The following is a 20,034-nucleotide window of genomic DNA, read 5'->3' as shown; positions in this document are numbered from 1 at the left end:
TCCTGGATTATGTAGATAATTTTTCTAGTTCTCACTTGAAGTGAATAAGTAATTTCAAATTCTTTTTGAGGTTAGTTCCTCGTATTAAGCTACAAAAACAAACAAACAGAATACTTGCTGTCTATCATTTTAAGGAAGAACACTGTGGTATTTCTCTTTAGTTTTGAATGCCAAGCATGGCAGGGGTGGGGTGGATTAGAGGACTGTTCCATTTAAAATTATGAAAAACGAATTAGGAATTTTCATTTGCAACGTCTTCCCATTCATTAAATTCATAAATAGCTATTATATGACCCAACGGAGGTAGGTGCTCTCAAATACCTGAGGTGAAATTAGCCTTTGCATCCATTTTGTATTTAGAAACGAAGAAGTTGGTGAATGCTAGAAAAAGAAAGCTCTCTATTTCACTACTTTTTTATGAGCAAAGTTAATAAAAACCTCTTTAGGACAGACTTACCGTTGTGAGAAAGTTTGCCTTGCTTTTGGAAAATATGTGTACTGATAAAACGCAGGTGGTTTAGCAAACACAACAGTATCTATGGGAAAGATTGCATTTTTTTCCCAAATTCATGGAATTAAGTGCTTTGGGGTAACTGAAACTGTGACTCAGAAAAATACTTTAATAACTATTCTTTGCTCATAGCAATACAAATCCTAAATCAGGCATGGCCTGTGGAGAGTTAAAAGGCAGTGTCGCGCTCAGAATAAGTAGAAAGAAATACCCACAAAAGCCAGGGGCACAGTGCAGTACAGGGGCCTCAGAGGGAGGAATTCAGCTGGGCCACTGCCGCTGAGCATCCAAGAAGCCGAAGCCAATGTCAGTCTTTTCATTAAAGTGATGTCAAAACTAGTTAGATTCAGTTACCACTCAGCCAGTCTCCGGCCCTGAAAGCCAACGGGTGGCTCTCATTCTAGTCAAGTGGGTTGGCATCCAGCATCCACAGTCTCACTTCCAGAAAGGCTGCACCTCTGCCACGAATGATCTGCTCTGGGAACTCATTCTTGACAAGTATGTCTCCTCGTAAAACAATTCTGCCCTGTGTCTAGTTCACCTGGAAGGAATAATGCTAACAGTCAACATTTGTTGAGTAGTTAATGAAAGTCAGGCATCCTGTAATGAGTGTTTCGTGTGTGACCTCTCAGTTAATCCTCACAAAAGTTTTCAGAGGTAGGTATTGTCCCACCATTTTACAGATGGGAGAACTGAGGTTGAGAGGGTTCAGGGATCTTGGCTAAAGTCACACGGTGAATCAGCCATGAAGAATCCAGCACTGACTTTAAAACTATAGCAGTTAATCCCTATGCCCTCCTGACCCTCTAAAGAATGAAAACTAAGGAGATGGGAAAATGGTAAAGAAGTGACCTCCAAGGGGTGTGTTTCTACCACTGTCCTAAATATGGTCAGAAAAGCTACATACTAAACCAGAAACAAGACTCATCCAGTCTCAGTTCCAAACTGACACTTCACAAAGTGCTTCAAGGGAGCCCTAGGTGGGGAACCATTGTTTTGAAACCTTTGGGTAAGGTAGGGGCAGGAAGTTGTCACTAAAACAAAACCAACCAAACAAACAAAAAGACCTGATGGCCATTCCAAGCCCACAACATAGCAGAGTGCACTGTATGTGCATCTGACATATGATCATTCAATGATCAATTCAAAAACAAAAAAAGGCAAAAACTAACAAAACCTGTGCCCACATATAAGAAAGCTATATAGAAAAAAAAAAAAGAAAGATATATAGAAACATAAAACACTTCCACCCTGTAGGCACTTGGTCTTCCATCCAACCAAAAAGCATCAACACAGCAACATGGTCCATCTCAGTGGGAGCATCTCCCTGAACGGAAGCAATTCCAGGGCTCAGAGCTCCGTATGTTCATACACGGCCTCCAAACACAAGCCCACAACCTTATGCATACACAACAGCTAGGACAGCCCTCAGTGTGGGAGACTTGAAAGGTTTATCAAAGGTTATTTCCACTCTTGGTGATTTTTCTCATTACAAAAAAACCTTAGACCCCATCTCTAATTGTGCATGATTCAACACATATTTCCAACACATTTTAAAAGGTTATTATTATTGCAAGTGTGGATTTCTTTTTACCTTAAGCTACACACAGTTACTTTAACAGGTACCATAATTTAGCTTTCAGATTCTCTCCAAATCATCAAAACAAGGTACTTGCAAAATGTTTATTTCCCAGGTGTTTTCTGCTAGTTTCAATACTGTTTGCCACGGTGCATAAATGGAATGAGGGTGGTTCCTGAAATCTGGAACCAGGGTGTTATATAGTTACTTCCAGAACAGGGTGCAGCTTTCTTTGTGCTCCAAAATAAAAACCCACTTTCTCTTTGGCTTCATTTTTGTAATAGTGGAAAAGATTTTTTCTCTTTAAAAAAAGAATATTATGAGCAGCACTTAGCAGGGACAGCTCTGCAAACTGGTGTGAGATTATTACATCTTCAACTAATTTCTGCAAATCTGTGTGGAATCAGGGTCCTCTTTGTGACTAAGAATATCTTATGTAGAACCTTCACTTTTTTAACAGCTCAGTTCTTCCTCTCATCAACAGGACACAATATGGCATATAATGAGATCTCATTATAGCAGATTTTAATATACCATAGGTCAAATTGTGTCCACATAGCATAACTTCTCGAGACCAGATTCTAATAATATGCAGTTTTTAGCTAAGTGCCTATTATTGGACTTTCGTATGATAATGTTAGTCCTAACCCCCTGATACTCAACTCCACAGGTTTCATTAAGCCATCAGTTTGGGAAGCAAAAAGGAAAAAAAGGAAAAAAGAGCATACATGTTTCTTCTTTATTTGTATAACAGATTTTTACTCTCTCTGCTTATATCTATTAAAAATGATACTGGACTAGGTGTGGCAGTAGGTATAAAAATATATTTGACACAGTTTCAATAAGACATAATCTTAGCAAAGCCATAATGGTTGAGGGCCCAGGCTCTGGAGTCAAACTGTGTATATGTCCTGGGCCTACCACTTGCTTGGTGGGTGACCTTGGGCAATTTATCTCAACTCACTGTACCTCTATATTCTCAGTTGTTAATTGATGGTAATAATAGTACCTACCTTATCACTGAGAATTAAATGAGGTTAACACTCAGCACAGTGCCTGGTGGATAGAAATTAATAAATGCTGGAAGAGAGAAAATAAGAAGAAAGTTATCTTAAAATTGAAGTGGGAAAATGAGACCTACCTACACGAAAGTGAGGCAGGGTGGCAATGTGTGCAAATAGCGGGAAAGCCCTTGAGAGCAGGAGTGGTGAGCAGTGGATTCTGGTGTGGACTGGGTCACTTTTAGGGAGGAAGTTTCCACATAGGCTAGGACGCTGCTTCTCAAAGTTTGTCCCTGGATCAGCAGCCCTGGCATCACTTGGAAGCTTGTTAGAAGTACAAACTCTCAGACCTACTCCAGACCTACTGAACCAGAATCAGAATCCACATCTCAACAAGATACCCAGGTGATCCGTGGCACCTAAAGTGGAGAAGCGCAGCTCTTGGACACACCTTGCTTCTCAGAGCTTTCAGGCCTGCCATTCTCTCTTATCACACACATTGGCGCTTAGAAAAGAATAGCACTGGGGAAAAGGAAGCTATCCTCCCCAAAACTCCCACTGCAAAAAAACTGTGAGCGTTACATTCTAACAGTTATATGTTGGGAATATGATAGAACTGACAAAAATAAGTGGAATCAGCTAAATAAAGCAAGAAACATAAGTTATGATTCCATTAATATTTATGCCTCGACAGGGTATAAATCACAAATATTTATTTCATCCAGACTGAAAACGAAAACCGGGAAAACATATGATGACTCTTTGGGGGAGTGTTTGGGCAGAAGTCCCTGGTCCCCTCAGGCTTACAAAAAACGGATTCCTGCAGAAGGCAATGACATTTCAATTCCACGCATCTCCCTGTTCATTCACCTCAGACACACACCAAACAACAACACCGTGTTTCCATGAGTTACACTATGCACGCAGCACACATTACAGACAGACACACACTCAGATTCATCCACACCTTGCCACTTTTTCATGTTTGCCTTCCTTCTGTCCTTAGGCACCTGCTCAAATCTTGCCTGCCAGAGACACAGAATCTTCCATCTGGAATAGACTTATGAGAAATAGGCTAAGAACAGAAGGAAGAACTGATGATGAAAATAATAATACCTATCATTTATTGGGTACCTAGCTGTGCAAGATATTGTCCCACAGATTAGCCATTCTTTTTTCATTCCCACAGTAACTCTCTAAGACAGGCCATTAACTGTCTACTATTTCAGTTGAGGAAATAAGGACCCACAAGTTCAAATAAACTACCAAAGGCTACGCAGCTGAGAACCAGCATAAATGAGGCTCGAACCCGGGTCTGTCTTCTCCCCAACTGGCAGAGTGAAGCCAGCATCGATGAATCCAATAACCATCCTCTCGGGAAATGGCTTCTAATTTGTAATTCAAATGTAGTATTTTCCCTCGTTTTCACTTTGTATGGTGAGCGGGGAAGTGGCGAAGGAATTTTCTTAAGTCAGGCTGAATTTAAGCTGTGGATGGTGAAGTGCAGGATAATTTCCTCGTTGGTATTTTAGAAGTTCTTCGTTTTAACCATCTGTTGCAGGCTGACAGATGGGTTGATATATGACAGAATAATGGGTCTTCAATTCTAGGAAGGCAGAAGCAATGCTTGAAAAATAACAGCTCTTTTCATGAACCTAACTGTGCTAACACCGCTTGCTCACTTGCAAAAAAAAAAAAAATGTCAGTGGGAGGGAAGTGTGAAATATAATCATAATCATTCCCCTAAACAGAAGAGTTTCTCACAATTGCCAAAGGTCAAATCCAGTAAAATATGCCTATTCTAAAATTATACTAAAGTTTTCAAATCCAGTTATTTGAAAGGGTATACGGGGGGATAGATTTAAAGAAAAATAATAAAAACAAACCCCCCAAACCCTTCTTCCATCCCTTTCTTCCAGTCATGTAATTTTTTATAGGCAGTCAGTGTTAGGAGTTTCTTATATCTTCGAAATAATTTACAAAACGTGAGATTTTTGAAATCCAAATGATTTCCACTCTGGGTGACTGCCAAATGTGAAGTCTCTTCCCTTTCTTCTTACATTCAGTGGGTATAGATGAGAAGTCACGCCAGACGTTTGGCTAGGCACAGGGACACAGGTGGCTAAGCCTGTTCCATCCCCAAGGAACTTACATTCCAGTGAATGAGGTCAATATAGGAACAGAATTTAAATAGCACATACTGTGTGCCTTCTGAGAATGTAGCAGTGACCAACGTATCCCAGGCAGACCTTCTTCTTCAAATGGCCTTTCGTGTCTTAACACAATTATCCCAGTTCTTTTCTATCATGTATTGTAACCCGATGATATATTCACACACACGTACACGCACACGCACACGCACACAGACAGGCACACTCCTGGTCATTGCCAAATAGGTTTGAAGCTCTACCCACAAAGAACCACTGACTCGAACTTTAGACTGTATTAAGAAAATACAAAGTTTTGGCCATATGAAGTTAACCTCAGCAGAGTGAATGTATTTTTGAAAGAACATCAGAATACAGAGTGGGGAGGGGGGGAAAAGCAAGTCATTACAGCTGAATTCATTGTCAAATATCACTGACCATGACATAATCAGGCCATGTCTATTGAAGGTTACATCACCTTTACCACCATCATAAATGCAACAATGAAAATACTCCAGTCTCCATGATTAACATTTGTATTTAATTTTAATCCTCACACCAATCCTGTAAGGTAAGCACTCCTATTCCATGTTACAGATGTCAACACTGAAGCCCAGAGAATTTCTAAGTCTGTGTATTATTTCCAGCCGTGCATAGCAATTCTTCCATGTCCTATCTGGAGATACCTCAGTAAGTGTAGAATAGTAAGTTAATAATAGGATTATGTTTTCAAAGGAGTATTTGACAGCCTGGATTTATCTCCTCAGCAGTTCCTTCCCACTCTAATATTATGTAATTCCAGAGAAGCATTTTTTTTTTTCAGTTTCAGGGAAGGTGATAGCAAGAGAGCACAGAGCAGGGTTCAAAAAGGAGCTGACTTGTTTCGGAAGGTGGCCCCTAAAAGGTCTGCTAGCATTTTCAGAGTCACAATTTCTCAGTGTAGCTTACTTGAAATGATTTCCCATAAAACGTATCCATTCTTAAATATAGGTTGGCGGTGGGGCAACTTAAATTTTTAGACAGTTTAAGAAATTACTTTGGATTGCCTGATAGTTTAACTATCCATGTCTCTACTGTTTGCCATTGTATGGAGGAAAAAAAGTAGTTGTGTGTCACCTGTTTTTTTAAAAGTGTGTGTGTGCTATCACATACATATGACTCCCAAGTCATATCTATCTCTCGACCTGTCTGTTCACACATTGAAAGAACATTGTAGTCCAAGGTACAAGGTACATTGTAGTCCAAGGTACATGTTCAAATCGGGCTGCTTTTGACTTCAAGCCTCCCACCGTGTCTCCTATATACTACATTTCCTCCAGATGTTTCATCTCTATGCCGCCTGACATGTGATGTTTTCCAGATATGTTTACTATGCCCAGATGTTTCACGTTAAGTGGACAAAGCTGGTTAATTGCTTAAACCTTAGTATTTTCACCTAGTTGCTTAATGGCAGGCCCAAATATCTTTTAGAAATGCTAAATAATAAAAATAAAAAAGGTTGATAAGATGCTCAATAAGCATCTCTAAATCTCCAGACTTATCCTTGACTAACTCTACAAATATGATTTTTCCCAATTATTTTTAAGACATCTAAACTGGTTTCAGCAGTTGCCTCACCTCTGGTCTAAGACTTGGGCATCTTACTTGTTTCTGTACTTACTGGTAGAGGTGTCAAAACCTGTATCCAACTATTTGGAAAGAGAGTCATTTTCTACATAAGCTAGCAACTCACCTGGAAACAGTAGCATCCCTGGTTGTTTTCCTAGGCTTACAAACTTGTAGAGTACAAGGGTCCGGAAAGGCAGGAATACGCTTCTGCCAACATTTAGATACATAAGCAGATCCATCCTAGATCTTTTTACCCCTGGGTCTCACTCTGTTTATTGCTTGGCTTTCTTAGAGGGAGAGAATTACAGGTAAGCAAGTGCAGAAACCTGATAGCCTCAGCAGACATGTGGGCCACCAAAATTCCCAATAAACAAGCTTCCCCGCCTCCCACTCAAACTTCCCTCTTGGTCCTGACCATTGTCAGCATGCATCCTTCTTGGGCATAGATTAAGCAGGTAGTAAAGAGAAGCCCAAAGCTCCCTCTACACAACAATTCATAGGCCTTCCAGATAAGTCATTTTGTAGTGTGTTTATTATTCAACATGAGTCTGCTTTGAGAGCCACCCAAGGGACAAACCTAAAAGAATTCTGGATACAACCAGATCTGTGCAGCTTTCCCCGTCCCTCTAGACTGGCCAGTGACCCACACGCATTTTTTGTTTGTTTTAAAAACACCAAGTCCCTTTCCTGCAAAGCCATTATCACCATTTGCAATTACACATTCTTCTGTGGTTATGTGAGTCAGTTGTTCTCCTCCAACAGGATGAATACTGGGGCCATGTCTGTTTTTATTAACTACTGTATTCCTAAGACCTGGCATCTAATTGGTTCTTACTAGAGATTTGTTGAATAAATGAATGAACCACCTAATCTGACCATCAAAACCCACTGAATAATACTAATACACTTTTCTATACTGTTATATATTTAATTATCATGTATAGAATTTGCCTATATATGTGTTTGTGTGTGTGAATTCATTGAGGGCTTACTCTGTGTTAAGCACTGAGCAAAGCATTTTATTGAATTAACTCATTTATCCTTAGCAAAAACCCTATGAAAATATATGTTATTGTTGCCCCTTTTTACAGATTGGAAAACTGAGGCTTAAAGGGTCCCAGAGCTACTTAGAAAGAGTTGAGATTTGAACCCAGGGCTACCAGATTCCAAAGACTGTAGAGTGAACTACTAGGTGATTCTTTCCTAAAAACCTATATATAAGACCTACCTCACAAATTCTTGGTGAAGAAAGTAGAATAATGTATGTAAAGTTCTTAGAACAGTGCTTGGCTTATAGTAAACACTGAATCAATAGAAGCTACTACTAGTAACATTATTACTATTCATTTATTTTGAGCAGTTATTAACTTTCTTATATTATTATGGACTTGTTTGGAAATGTTTGTGCTATTTGTAATGAAAGGTTTAGGCTGGATCGATTGGAATTCAGAGCAGGTTGTAAGGAATGTTTTTAACCTGTGATTTACAACAGCATTGCAGAAAGCTACTGAAGACCTTGCCATCTACTCCAAGATCACCAAACAGCCAAGAACACCTCCTTCTTGCACCCAGATTATGAAATCAGTTGTCTCTCACTGAGCTACAGGGAGAGATGCATAAAATTTTTTTTTCTTTTCATAAGAAAAGAAAACAAGAAGAAACAGGAGGCCTCAGTTCCACAACTGAACAACCACAAATCAATTGATAAAGTTCTCTGGGAACAGACTGAAAAAGTGCAGTGTGTCGATCATAATCAAATTTAACTGAAGAGAAAAAGAAATGAAATCCTACATTGATTCTCCAGTGTCAGCCAGATTCTTCACATGTGAAACCAGATGACTGATTATTACTCAGCCCCTGTAACAGAACAACCCCATCCACTGCAGCTTTCTTTCTGCAAGATCCTGATTAGCTGATAGTGTATCTGGCAGTAATAACATAAAACAACCCAGACAGTGCAGAAAGGGCAAAGATGTAAACCACCTGAGGGCCGGGAACAGTTCTTTGGCCAGTGTTTGCCAGCCCCTCCTCCATTTTTAGAACAGTACCCAGCCCAGAGTGGGAAAATAATCAATACTGAACATATGATTGGGAAAAGGGACAAGTAAAATGATGGACGAATGAACGAATCAATGGGATTTGGAGTCAGGTCTGAGTTTGGTACCCAATTCCTCTAATCACTTACCTTCTCTAAGCCCTCCTCCTTCATCTGTAAAATAGAAAAACTGACGCTACTCCATAGGGTTGTGGTTAGGCTGAACTGAGGCTAAACGTGTAAAGCACATCAACCTCAGGCCTGACACACGGTGCGCCCCCCATCAAAGCTGGTTTGGAATATAATGATGTTCACCTTCTGATGAGGGACACAGGCTTTGAAGCCCTGCAAGCCTTGGTCGCAAACAAAGCTCAGCAACTTAGTGACTCTCAGACCTCCAGCAACTCACTTGATCTTTCTGAACATTGATTTTCTCATCTGTAAAGTGGGGTCAACAATAGCCACTTCAAAGTGTTATTATGAGACTTAAATGAGTGATACGTGAAATACACAGTGTCTGGTACGTAGTAACTGCTCTGTAAATGATAGCCATAAGTATGAATATTGCAACTTAATTTTTATTATGAGTCAATAAAATCATGGGCCTCTAAAAGCAACAGAGTGCTCTTATAATAGATTAAGAACACAGATTCTGATATATGTATATGTGTAACTGATTCACTTTGCTGTACACCTGAAACTAACACAGCATTGTAAATCAACTGTCCTCCAATAAATATTTTAGAAAAAAAACACAGATTCTGGAGCTGAACTCCCTGGGTCCGAATCCTGGCTCTGCATCTTTCAAGCTGGGTTTAAGTAATTTATCCCATCTGTAAAATGGGACTCCATATTTCATCCCATTTCACCAGTCACCATCCTGGTACATGTGTTGAGAATAGAGGGGTCAAGTCAGACGTTTCCCCTACATCTAGGCTGAAATGTAGCTCCCACTTAGTGGAGCTGTTTCTGTGGGCCCATCTCTTCCCTTGGCTGCCAGTACCAAAAAACCAAGCCTCCCTTTGGTCATTGATCTGGCTTCAGTCCTCCACCAGACCACTGGGGCAATGGATTATGCCATCCTATCAACCTACGTAAGAAATCCTATAGGCCAGGACAGATGCAAGAGGCGTGCTGGCCTTGTAAAAGCTAAGCTGAAAGATGGCTACCAGGGCCATCTCAGACTCAAGTACCAAGAAAAATTGTGGCATTAGTGACCCAAAACAAGACAAAGGGCATCACTTTCAGTGGACCCTCAACAAGTGCTTCCACTTGTTAATTGTGGATTGGTGTTATGCTGTCCCATAGCACATGTGACTGTTGAACACTTGAAATGTAGCTAATACCAAATTAAGATGTGCTGTAGGTATAAATTACACCAGGTTTTAAAGACTTAATACCAAAAAAAGTAAAATGTCTTATTTATGATTTTATAATGTATGAAATGATAATATTTTTATATATTGAACAGTATTATATAAATACATGTGATGTATTAATATGATTAATTGCACCAATCTCTTTTTGCTTTTTTTTAATGTGTTTACTATAAAACTGAAAGTTGTATATGTGACTCACATCTCTGGCTCCCATTCTATGCCTATGAGATAGCACTGGGTTAGAGTCTCAGTGTTCCCAGCCCAGGATGTGGCCATGCAGATCTTTCCAAACCTCAGACATTCTCTGCCCTGCTTCTGTCATGTGGGCCAGAAATTATTTACTGTTGTTCTTTCAGTTATTTGGTAACTTCAATAAAATTTATTTTTTAAGAAACTCCTGTACCACTCCTGGATACAGAAATCCAGCATTATTTGACATAATTAGAAGATAAACATAGAAATGAATCATTAGAAAATAAAGAGTACTGTATTCCAGCCAGGTACCATTGTTTGCCTGAAGGCTCTGAGCCTGGGGCCAATTTTCTTTGATAGGTAGGTATTAAATATTTGTTAAATAGGTGTTAGAGACGTATTAACATCCAGCTGAGACTTTCTCCTTTACTACTCAGATTACAAGAGAATCCTGAAGGAGAAAGCATTTCTTCCTCTGTAGCTCAATGTTATTTACTGCTATGTCTGTGTCTCCACAATTAGGTAGCCCAAATTTCAGAACACCTGGGCATAATGGAAAACCACTCATTAAACATGGAGCCCAATGTCCTGAATTCAAATCTCTGTTACTTATGACACCTCGGACACATCATTTAACTTCCCTGAATCTGTAAAATGGGTACAATTGTCTTCACCCTCATGCAGTTATTGTGAAGATCAAATGATCTTCTGCCATAGTGTGTTAAAAACTAGACATTCTCTAGAAGTCAGGTGTCACTTTTATTAGTGTTCCAAATGAAATAATGAAATAAATCTGTGAGTGGACCCAGAAAGTTATCCCATCCAGCCACTGCTTTGTGATACTCTCTTCGAAAAATCCAAAGCTCTTCTGTGAGCTGAGCTTCTATCTTGCTGTTTGATTTCTGTGTTCCCTGATTCACAGCTTTATTCTGGTATTCCTGAAAGCTGACTTAGCAAAGTGAATCCAGCTACACTGAGGGTGAGGGTGAGCTCATGATATGGCACAGTTGTCAAGCCAGGCACTAGTTATAAGGAAAGTATTTGACCTGTCTGTGTTTCAGTTTCCTCCTAAGAAAAGCAGGGCTAACCCCAGTACCTCGCTGTAAGGCTAATGATGTCTGTAAGTGGTTAGCAGAGTGCCTAGCATATAGGAAGCACTCTAAATGTGACAGCACATTTAATGTGACAGCAGCTGTTTCCTAAGACAGCCACTAGTTTGGGACAGCTTTTGATGGACGCTCTGCCCTGTCCACCATGTTGTATGTCCAAGAGGTGACTTGCACGGATCACATGGGGTTCCAATTGGGTTTGGCCAATTGGAGGGAAGCTGTGGGTTAAATCCATTTCACCTGCCTTCCTTAATCAAGGTTGTTTTAAGACTTGCCTGTCCTCCAGGCAGAAGGAACTTGGAGTCAGCTGTGTCTAGTTCCAGATGAGCTGGTCAAGAGAGGATGGGACCAACAACCCTTCAACTGGGCATGCGCCAGTGTCCTCTAGGTGACCTTTTGGCGTCAGAGTGTCGAAAACGCCACGTGCAGAGGCCTGTAGCCTCGTGACACCTGTGCAGAATGAGGATTCCTGCACCTTTTTCCAATCACCTTTCCCCACGCCCAGCACGCCTCTGCCCGCCCTGCTGCTTTGTTCCTCATCCCATAAATACCCCACCACCCACCAGCCCCTCGCCTTCTGGGGGGTGCATGTGAGATTTGTTCTCCCATCCCTGCGCTTGGCTCTATCGCGGAAAAAAATCTTTTCTTTGCTGCAGTCCTAGGCCTGTCGGGCTTTTGGCTTGCTGAGCATGGGGCAAAATGAACCTGGTTTGGTAGATTAAAGAATGGGAGGAAAGTGGGGTCAGGGCTTTGCTCCCACATCTCTCCCTGAATGTAGCTTCAAACTTAGGCTTAGCAAAAGACCAAAAAAAAAAGTTGAGGCTAATTTATACTCTAGCTAGAATTTTGACATAGGTGCCAAATCGTCACACTTTGCTCAGGTATAGAAAACTTGGCTTGAGGCTGCTTTCTGAAACTTTTGATGCTAAAACTCTCAGTTCTAATGACATTTATTATGTGGTCTAATTATAAATCCTGGTGCTGCTGTAAGGACAAATAGGGCCACCTGAAGTTCTGTCTGGGTGAACCATTGATATAATGAATCAGTGCCTTGATCACATTGCCATGCTGTTTTTATTTGGTCTAATTATAAAATGTTTTAAAATACACAAGTTTATATAAAACAAAAGTCGTCTTTAATCCTACCATTACCACCTGGTAAGCTCCTATACAGAAGTTTATAGAACCCAGTTGGGACCATTTTGTATATTCATTTATTCTTTCATTTATTCTTTCATTTATTTTCTCAAATGTTGCTGGCACCTCCTCTGCCAATTACCCAACAATAAGCAAAAGAGACAAAGGCCCTGCCCTCACAGAGCTGACCTCTCACTGGGGAAAAGAGGCAAACACACACATTTTCACTCCTCACCACCATCCAGTGAGACAGGTACTGTTATTATCCCAATTGACAGAGGGTTAAATTGAGGCTTCAAGTATTAATAGTTTAGCAAAGTGCCTAAGGACACAGCTAGTAAGCAGCAAAGTCAGGATTCAACCCCAGGCCTATAGATGATAGACTGAGCTTTTAACTCATATGAGATACCTTAGTACAGTATACCATCCCTCTGTATAAAATGGTAGTAGGGGGGAAAAGGGTTGCATTAGCTCCCCAAAATAACATATTTACTCCAAGGACATAGATCCTGACTTCAGCCATAAAGTTTGTTTATGGAAAGTGATTCATTTCTATTGTGTCATATTTAACTTAAGCAGGACCTCAGTCTTTTTAACTTAAGGTACTTGTTTTAAATAAAAACATGAATGTTCCTTAAAGCAGACATGAAAAGCAGTATAGAATAGTCAAGCTCACTGGTCCTGGAAGCAGACGGCCAGGCTTAGAATCCTGCCCCCCCACCCCACTTACTAACTCATGACTCTGAGAATCTTTTTTAACCTCTTTGTGCCTCAGTTTCCTCAACTGTTAAATGGGGACAGAATTCGCATCTATTTCATAGTGCTGTTGTTAGGATTAAATGAATTAATACATGTAAACTTGGAATAATACTTCACATAATAAGTGCTCAGTAAAAGTTATTCTTACTATTGTGATTTTAATAAGTCTATTCTCTAGAAATATAAATACAGTATCACAAAACTTTCTTTTGTTTCTCAACATGGTTTCAATGCTATGGGGTCTTGGAATTTTTCAAAAGGCAAACCAAAGAGTTGTATAAATGAATCAATTTGTTTCTAGAACTCACTTTTCTCTTCCTGTTTTATCTTTCTGTTTGTCTCTGTAGGACTTCATCGTCACTGTAGTCTTTTCTTTCTTGTGGTTGGTGGGTTCATCAGCTTGGGCAAAAGGGCTGTCTGATGTCAAGGTTGCTACGGATCCCAAAGAAGTATTGTTACTGATGTCAGCTTGCAAACAGCCGTCCAACAAATGCATGGCTGTCCACAGCCCTGTGATGTCCAGCCTAAACACTTCTGTGGTATGTTTCCCTCTATGCTTTACCTCCCAAATCTTTGTTTGCCAGTCACAGGAGTCAGAAAAACATCTCAGGAGTCTTCTGGGGAATTTTGCCTCTGAAATGAGTCCAGTCTAAAAGGTGATAGTTCACTCCACAGGCAAGACGATCCTTTGGCCTTCCAGTTTTCTACCCATAGACTTTAATGCTGCCAATTAAAGAGTTCTTAATAAGAGCCCAGCAGGTACTGGCAGCTGTTGCTTGGATGACAGTCAAGTCAGAATTCTAAGCCAGAAGCAGATATAAAATCTAAACCTTAAGTCTGAAGTCTGCCGGAAGTTGAAAGGAATATTTGATGGCATAGAGGTTTCCTGGAAAGAAAACACTGTTCCAGCCACACGTAGTTAGAATACACCCAGTTGATTGTCTAGAGAAAAATACGCAGACCCAGTAGGGTACAGATAGAAATGCAAAGTATAAAAAATACCTATAATAGTTATGGTAATTTTTTTAATCTTCTCCATGCTTCTGATTTAGTTGCTTGATAACTTTGGAAAAGCCGAACTGTATTAGTTGAACAGTCAAATATTATCATCAAGTGTATGGCTCTTACAGGGAGACAGAACACCTGACAGATAGCAGGGCCACTAAATTGGATTCTTATTTTATGAGTATAAGAACTTGTGTTACTCCAAAGAAAGAAACCGCATCTGAGAAACAGAAGCTATAGTAGCAGCGAAAAGCAGTAGTTACCGAATAATAGAGGGCTCAGTGTTTGATAAAAGAGTGTTTGATAAAGGATCGACATTCTTTAGCCACCCTTAAAAATTAATTATCTTTGCTTCAAGGTTAACTTATATTTCTACAACTTTCTGGAATTTAATCTGAGAAGGCATTTAAGAAGGGAGAAAGTGTGGCTAATCAGCTGCTGGTGATTTGACTGTGCATCTTGCCTTAGTAATAAGATAGTAAACATTGAAATAAACCATATATTAGGGTCTCACAGTAATTTTTATTTACTTCTGGCCACAGCTATGGATGAATAGTTTGAGGTATACATTAAAATACTTCCCACTACTTCTGTAGTTTGTTTACAGGCAGTGCTTAATAAAAGTTATTATAACCCTGATCTCAGAATTTAAGAGAAGAAAGATAAAATCGTTCAGTGTGTTTGTTAGTTCTTCTAGTAAATTATGACATCCTGCACAGTCCATTTAATTCTGATTCTGATGTCTCTAATAAGTTTAGACTAGGAGATGCAAATTTTGAATGAGAAACAATGTGACGTATGTCTTAAAAATCAAAAGAAGAATGGATGGAAAGCAAAGCACATCGTGTGTGGAAGGGCAGGTCTGGTGCTGTTATCATTCTGGATCTGTGTTTGTGTGCTCCAGTTCCTAGTGGGAGAAAACTCCATTTAAACTGGCTAAAGCAAAACAGTCTTCGTATCCCTAAAATCCGTTCTTTGTATCCCACTTCTGGTACCAATGCCTATATGGGGTATAATGGTTGGGTCACAAGTACCAGAAACGGACGAACCATCCATAATTTCTACTTCTGTTCCTCCAGCTTCACGGAAGCAATGATGGTACATGTCCTCAGATAATTTAGATGTCTTCTCTCCATTCTTTCTCATGTTATGTACTGTGTTTTTCAGTCTCTCTTTCTGTTGTCCCACATCTAGGCTAGAATCAAAATCCCTACTCTGATTTCAGTTGCAACAAAATGGCAAGAACAAATTCGAGGGCTCATGTGCCCCTAAAATGTGCCAGGCAAGAGATCTGTGATACCTCTGTGATGACGATAAAGACATCACCGCTCCTTAAATAGGCCCATGGCAATGCCTTGTTTATGTACTTACTTTTAAGTTGCATTTCCCTGATTTCTAGGCTCTTCTCGAGCATCCCTTTTTTAGAAACAAAGTAGCATCAGGGGAAAGGGAGGGACCAAGGAATAGAAAACAGGTAAAATTATAGTCCTGGGCAGAGCCATCCCTTCATATCTGAAAAGATTCCAAGATCATTTTTTCTACTCATATATCAACTTATACTTACAGAGGTGTAATTTAATCAAGCTCTCCCCTTTGATGGAAAGTGTCCTAGTTATTGTACACATGGTTAAAACGTCCTATATGTAAATTAGAGTTGTGTCAGTGATTACCTAATTCATTTTGATCATGCAACTATTATACTATAAGTACCTTATTTGTGTTTTGTATCTCCCTCAGCAAGGAGCCTAGAACATGGCACAAAATCATGTTACATAAATCTCAGTTAAGGTTAAAGGAAGACAAAAGGATGGGATGGGGAAAGAGCAGAAGGAAGGGAGGGAGGGAGGTCTGGATAACCCAGTCTTCAATGCGATTGGTTAGCCGCCTAGATGCTCAGTTTTGGCTGTTGGCACCTCAAGAATATGGCCGCAAAGCCCTGCTTCAGTTTATGCCTCAGCAAAAGAGTCAACTGAATACAATTCATGGGAATATTTTAGAAAGTGATTCATAGCATAGCTTAGCAATCAGTAAGCATTTACTAACGTGTCCAGCACTGTCTAGCTGCTTCACACACATCCTCTTTAATCCTCACAACTACCCCCCAAGGAAGGAATAATTGTCTCCATTTCATAGAATTTAAAAAATGCTGATGTTCAGAGGCTAACTGCCTTGTCCAGAATCATAAAGCAAAAAATTGCAGAGCCCAGGCCACTCGAATTCCAAAGCCAGAGGGGATGGCTCCAAGACTGAGATTCAGGTAGTGTGTCCTGATCCACTTGCTGCAAAAATTTTGAAGTTTGGAGCCCATGTTTCAAGCCCCCGAAGTCCTTCATCTTGACTACCTAGCCTGCCACTCCCACCACCAGGGCACTCTGAAGCATCCCACCATCCAACAAATAAGGGATAAATTATTTTGACACTGCAAGGGACTTCTAGAAGCCTACTCCAGAGCTATGGCCTCTGCCCAAGTCCATTTTGTTTGGACACCATCGTGCTGGAGTGGCTATTAGATATACTTTAATGTCATCACAGCTTTGTGTCACACTATCATTGTCTGTCTCCAAAAGCGGGCTGTTAAAACTGACTGCCTTGCTTAATTCCCAGTCAACGCGTCCACCTTGGAAGAGGCTGGGGAACAACTGCTCTGTTTGGGCCTCTTACAGAAGCAAACAGTTCTGCTTCCGTCAAACACTCAGGCCCCAGAGAAGTGATACCCGGTCCTCTGGCTCACCAAGGACACCCTTCTGGAGAGTGAGAGGAGTTTCCATAGGAAAGTCTCATATTCAGTTCTTGAGAAAACATTCCATACCTCTCTGCAACCTGAACTTTATTCAGAGTGTGGTTTGGGCATTCACTTCTGACTGTGAGAGGCACAGAAAGTACAATTATTCAAAGAAGCACAACCTCTGTGTACACTACCATGCGTGTGCTTGTCTGCATTCCACCTGTACCATTGCTTACTCCATACTCTTTTTTTTTTTTTTTTTTTTTTTTGCGGTACGCGGGCCTCTCACTGCTGTGGCCTCTGCCGTTGCAGAGCACAGGCTCCGGACGCGCAGGCCCAGCGGCCATGGCTCATGGGCCCAGCCGCTCCGTGGCATGTGGGATCTTCCTGGACTGGGGCACGAACCTGCGTCCCCTGCATCGGCAGGCGGACTCTCAACCACTGCGCCACCAGGGAAGCCCACTCCATACTTGTTAGGTTGACTCATTTTATTTATATCATTTCAATAAATGGAAAAGTAGTAACTCTAGCATTAAAGTGAAGGTAACCTTATAAATTAATGCACCATCATTAAAGTGAAAACCTTATAAATTAATGCACCTGTGTCCCCTGAAGATATCTTACACACCATGAGGATTACCTCATCTGGGGAGGTAGTGATGGATTAGGTAGGCGTTCTGTCTATGGAGTTAGATGGAACAGGGCTTGTCCCAGGTCTACTACTAACCATGCCATGTGACCTTGAATAAGATCCTTATCTTTGCTGAACCTCAGTTTTCACATCTTTAATATGGGTGTAGTAATAGCACCTTCTTTGCCTAAATGAATGGATATACATACAGGCTTTTATGCAGTGCCTAACATGTATTGTAGGAAGGCTTCATGAAAAGTCAGATATTCTAAATGAAACAGAGACTCCAAATGTGAAATTGGAAGAGGCCTCCACATTGAGGTGAAAAGTGACCTTTTGTGTTGTGAAGGATTTTTCTGAAACTGAGATTTTTCTGGGGTTTCTGTCCAGTCTATCAACTCACTTGCTTTGATCCTCCTTCAGGTCTTTGGATTCTTGAACTTTATTCTCTGGGCTGGAAACATCTGGTTTGTTTTCAAGGAGACCGGCTGGCATTCCTCGAGCCAGAGATACCTTTCAGACCCAGTGGAGAGACACTCCAGTAGCTATAACCAAGGCGGGTACAACCAAGACAGCTATGGATCAAGCAGTGGGTACAACCAGCAGGCGAGTTTGGGGCCATCCCCGGATGAGTTTGGCCAGCAGCCCGGTGGCCCTGCTTCTTTTACCAATCAGATTTAACAGGGTAGTGTTGGCATTCTTCCAAAGACAGCCTCACCACCTTCCATGTCAGTGGCAGGAGAATTTTTTAAGAGTTTCAATCAGTTATTAATTCAGGGAGTGTTGAATGTAAATAAGAGATCTGTAGTCCTCATTAAAGCAGCAAGGCCTGGGTCGTGATGAATGGTACTTAGAGATGAGATGACATGAGGAGATACATGATTCATCAAGATGGCTGATTGGAGAGTACCTTGTTATATACACAGATACTTTTATGGTCGTTTTGTATGCGTGTTGAGATAGTAGAAGCATTTTGTCTTAAAGTCTCTGGTATGTAATATGCATAAAGTAAAGTAAATTAAACAGCATTGAGTTTTCTTACGATTTTTGACGCGAAAGGCATTTTACTGATTTCTCTAATACTGTTTGGTGCATCACAACGTGCATGTATTATTATTCTTTAGTTGCAGACCCTGTAGAATCGTGAGTCTCTAAGTATTGCTTTCAGACAATTACTCTGTATTTTTTTTATTTGATGAATCAGTGCTCATATGATTTAGTGCATGAATAAGCATTTTCTCACAAAATGAACATTTGAACTGTATTTATGAAAATTTTCCAGTTTGTACCGCGTATTTGTTAAATGGACGTTTAAAGAAATATATTCACTACTTTGTATACTTGCAAATTTGTCTCTCTGGCTTTATCCAATTCTGAATGCATTGTAACTAAGATTTGGGGTTTTTGTTTTTCCCTGATTAGTAGATATTCAGTGTTGTAGATGGAAATTGCCCAATATTTATGCTATTTAGTTAGCTAAATATTTACATTCTTGTAACTTTCTATGGTGTTTTGTGGCTTTTATTCTATGGACCATGAACAATGGGCCCAATAACTATGAGTGTGGATGGAGTTTTGTTTCCTTAGAATAATGGAGATGTAGGTATCAGACACCATAGTCAAGATAGTGTGCTAACATGTTAATTTATGAAGGATAGTCTGTGGAAACTACACTACTAGCTAAACTTTTAAATCCTGTTTATTTGTAAAGCTAATATGTCCTAGATCCAATTATTAAAAATTCTCAAGTCTCGGCTCAACTTACAAAGTCTGATTTGAATGTTACCCATAAATTAAAAATGACTTCCTTTCTGTCATTAAATATTAAATATTTCTCATTAAATATTCCCCAGAATGTATTCATTATCAAGAAAATGTTAATCTTCACCTGTTTGTTTTAACTCAATTGAAATGCCAGGGCCCAACAGTGAGAGCAAGCTGAGCATCTGTACTTCCAGATAAAAGTCATTATCGATGTATAAACTCATTGTGTGATCTGTGATGTTGGAAATATCTTAGCCCAAAACGGCTGTGTGTCTTAGATGATATGTATAAACCACTTCTGGATTCTGTTGGATAAATCTGTATTGTGATATCTCTTTGACCTTAATAAAGTTATTGCATACAGTGCTGGCTGGATAATGGAGAATTACAGCAATAGAACCTGGTGAGCTTGAACAATGAGAGAACAAAGGATAAGTGCACAGTCTTCCCAG

The 20,034-nt window shown here is 40.1% G+C and overlaps 1 protein-coding gene across 2 annotated transcripts in view; it reads left to right on the top strand.

The window, feature by feature from the left end:
- The window catches only part of SYNPR (synaptoporin), a 293,628-nt gene extending 274,620 nt beyond the window's left edge, over nucleotides 1–19,008 (top strand). The window contains exons 5-7 of one of the 2 annotated variants that reach the window (XM_060163965.1): nucleotides 13,805–13,996; nucleotides 15,542–15,560; nucleotides 18,242–18,499. In XM_060163965.1, coding sequence (XP_060019948.1) covers nucleotides 13,805–13,996; nucleotides 15,542–15,560; nucleotides 18,242–18,363 — 333 coding nt within the window. In that variant the 3' untranslated portion in view covers nucleotides 18,364–18,499. Of the gene's footprint in view, nucleotides 1–13,804; nucleotides 13,997–15,541; nucleotides 15,561–18,241 lie in introns of both variants that reach the window. The other variant, XM_060163964.1, reaches the window with a different exon arrangement.
- The last annotated feature ends 1,026 nt before the right edge of the window (nucleotides 19,009–20,034 follow it).

Source organism: Lagenorhynchus albirostris, chromosome 10, assembly GCF_949774975.1.
Source record: "Lagenorhynchus albirostris chromosome 10, mLagAlb1.1, whole genome shotgun sequence".
Taxonomy (NCBI): domain Eukaryota; kingdom Metazoa; phylum Chordata; class Mammalia; order Artiodactyla; family Delphinidae; genus Lagenorhynchus; species Lagenorhynchus albirostris.
Note: the sequence above shows the minus strand (reverse complement) of the source record. Positions and strands in the feature narration are given on the sequence as shown.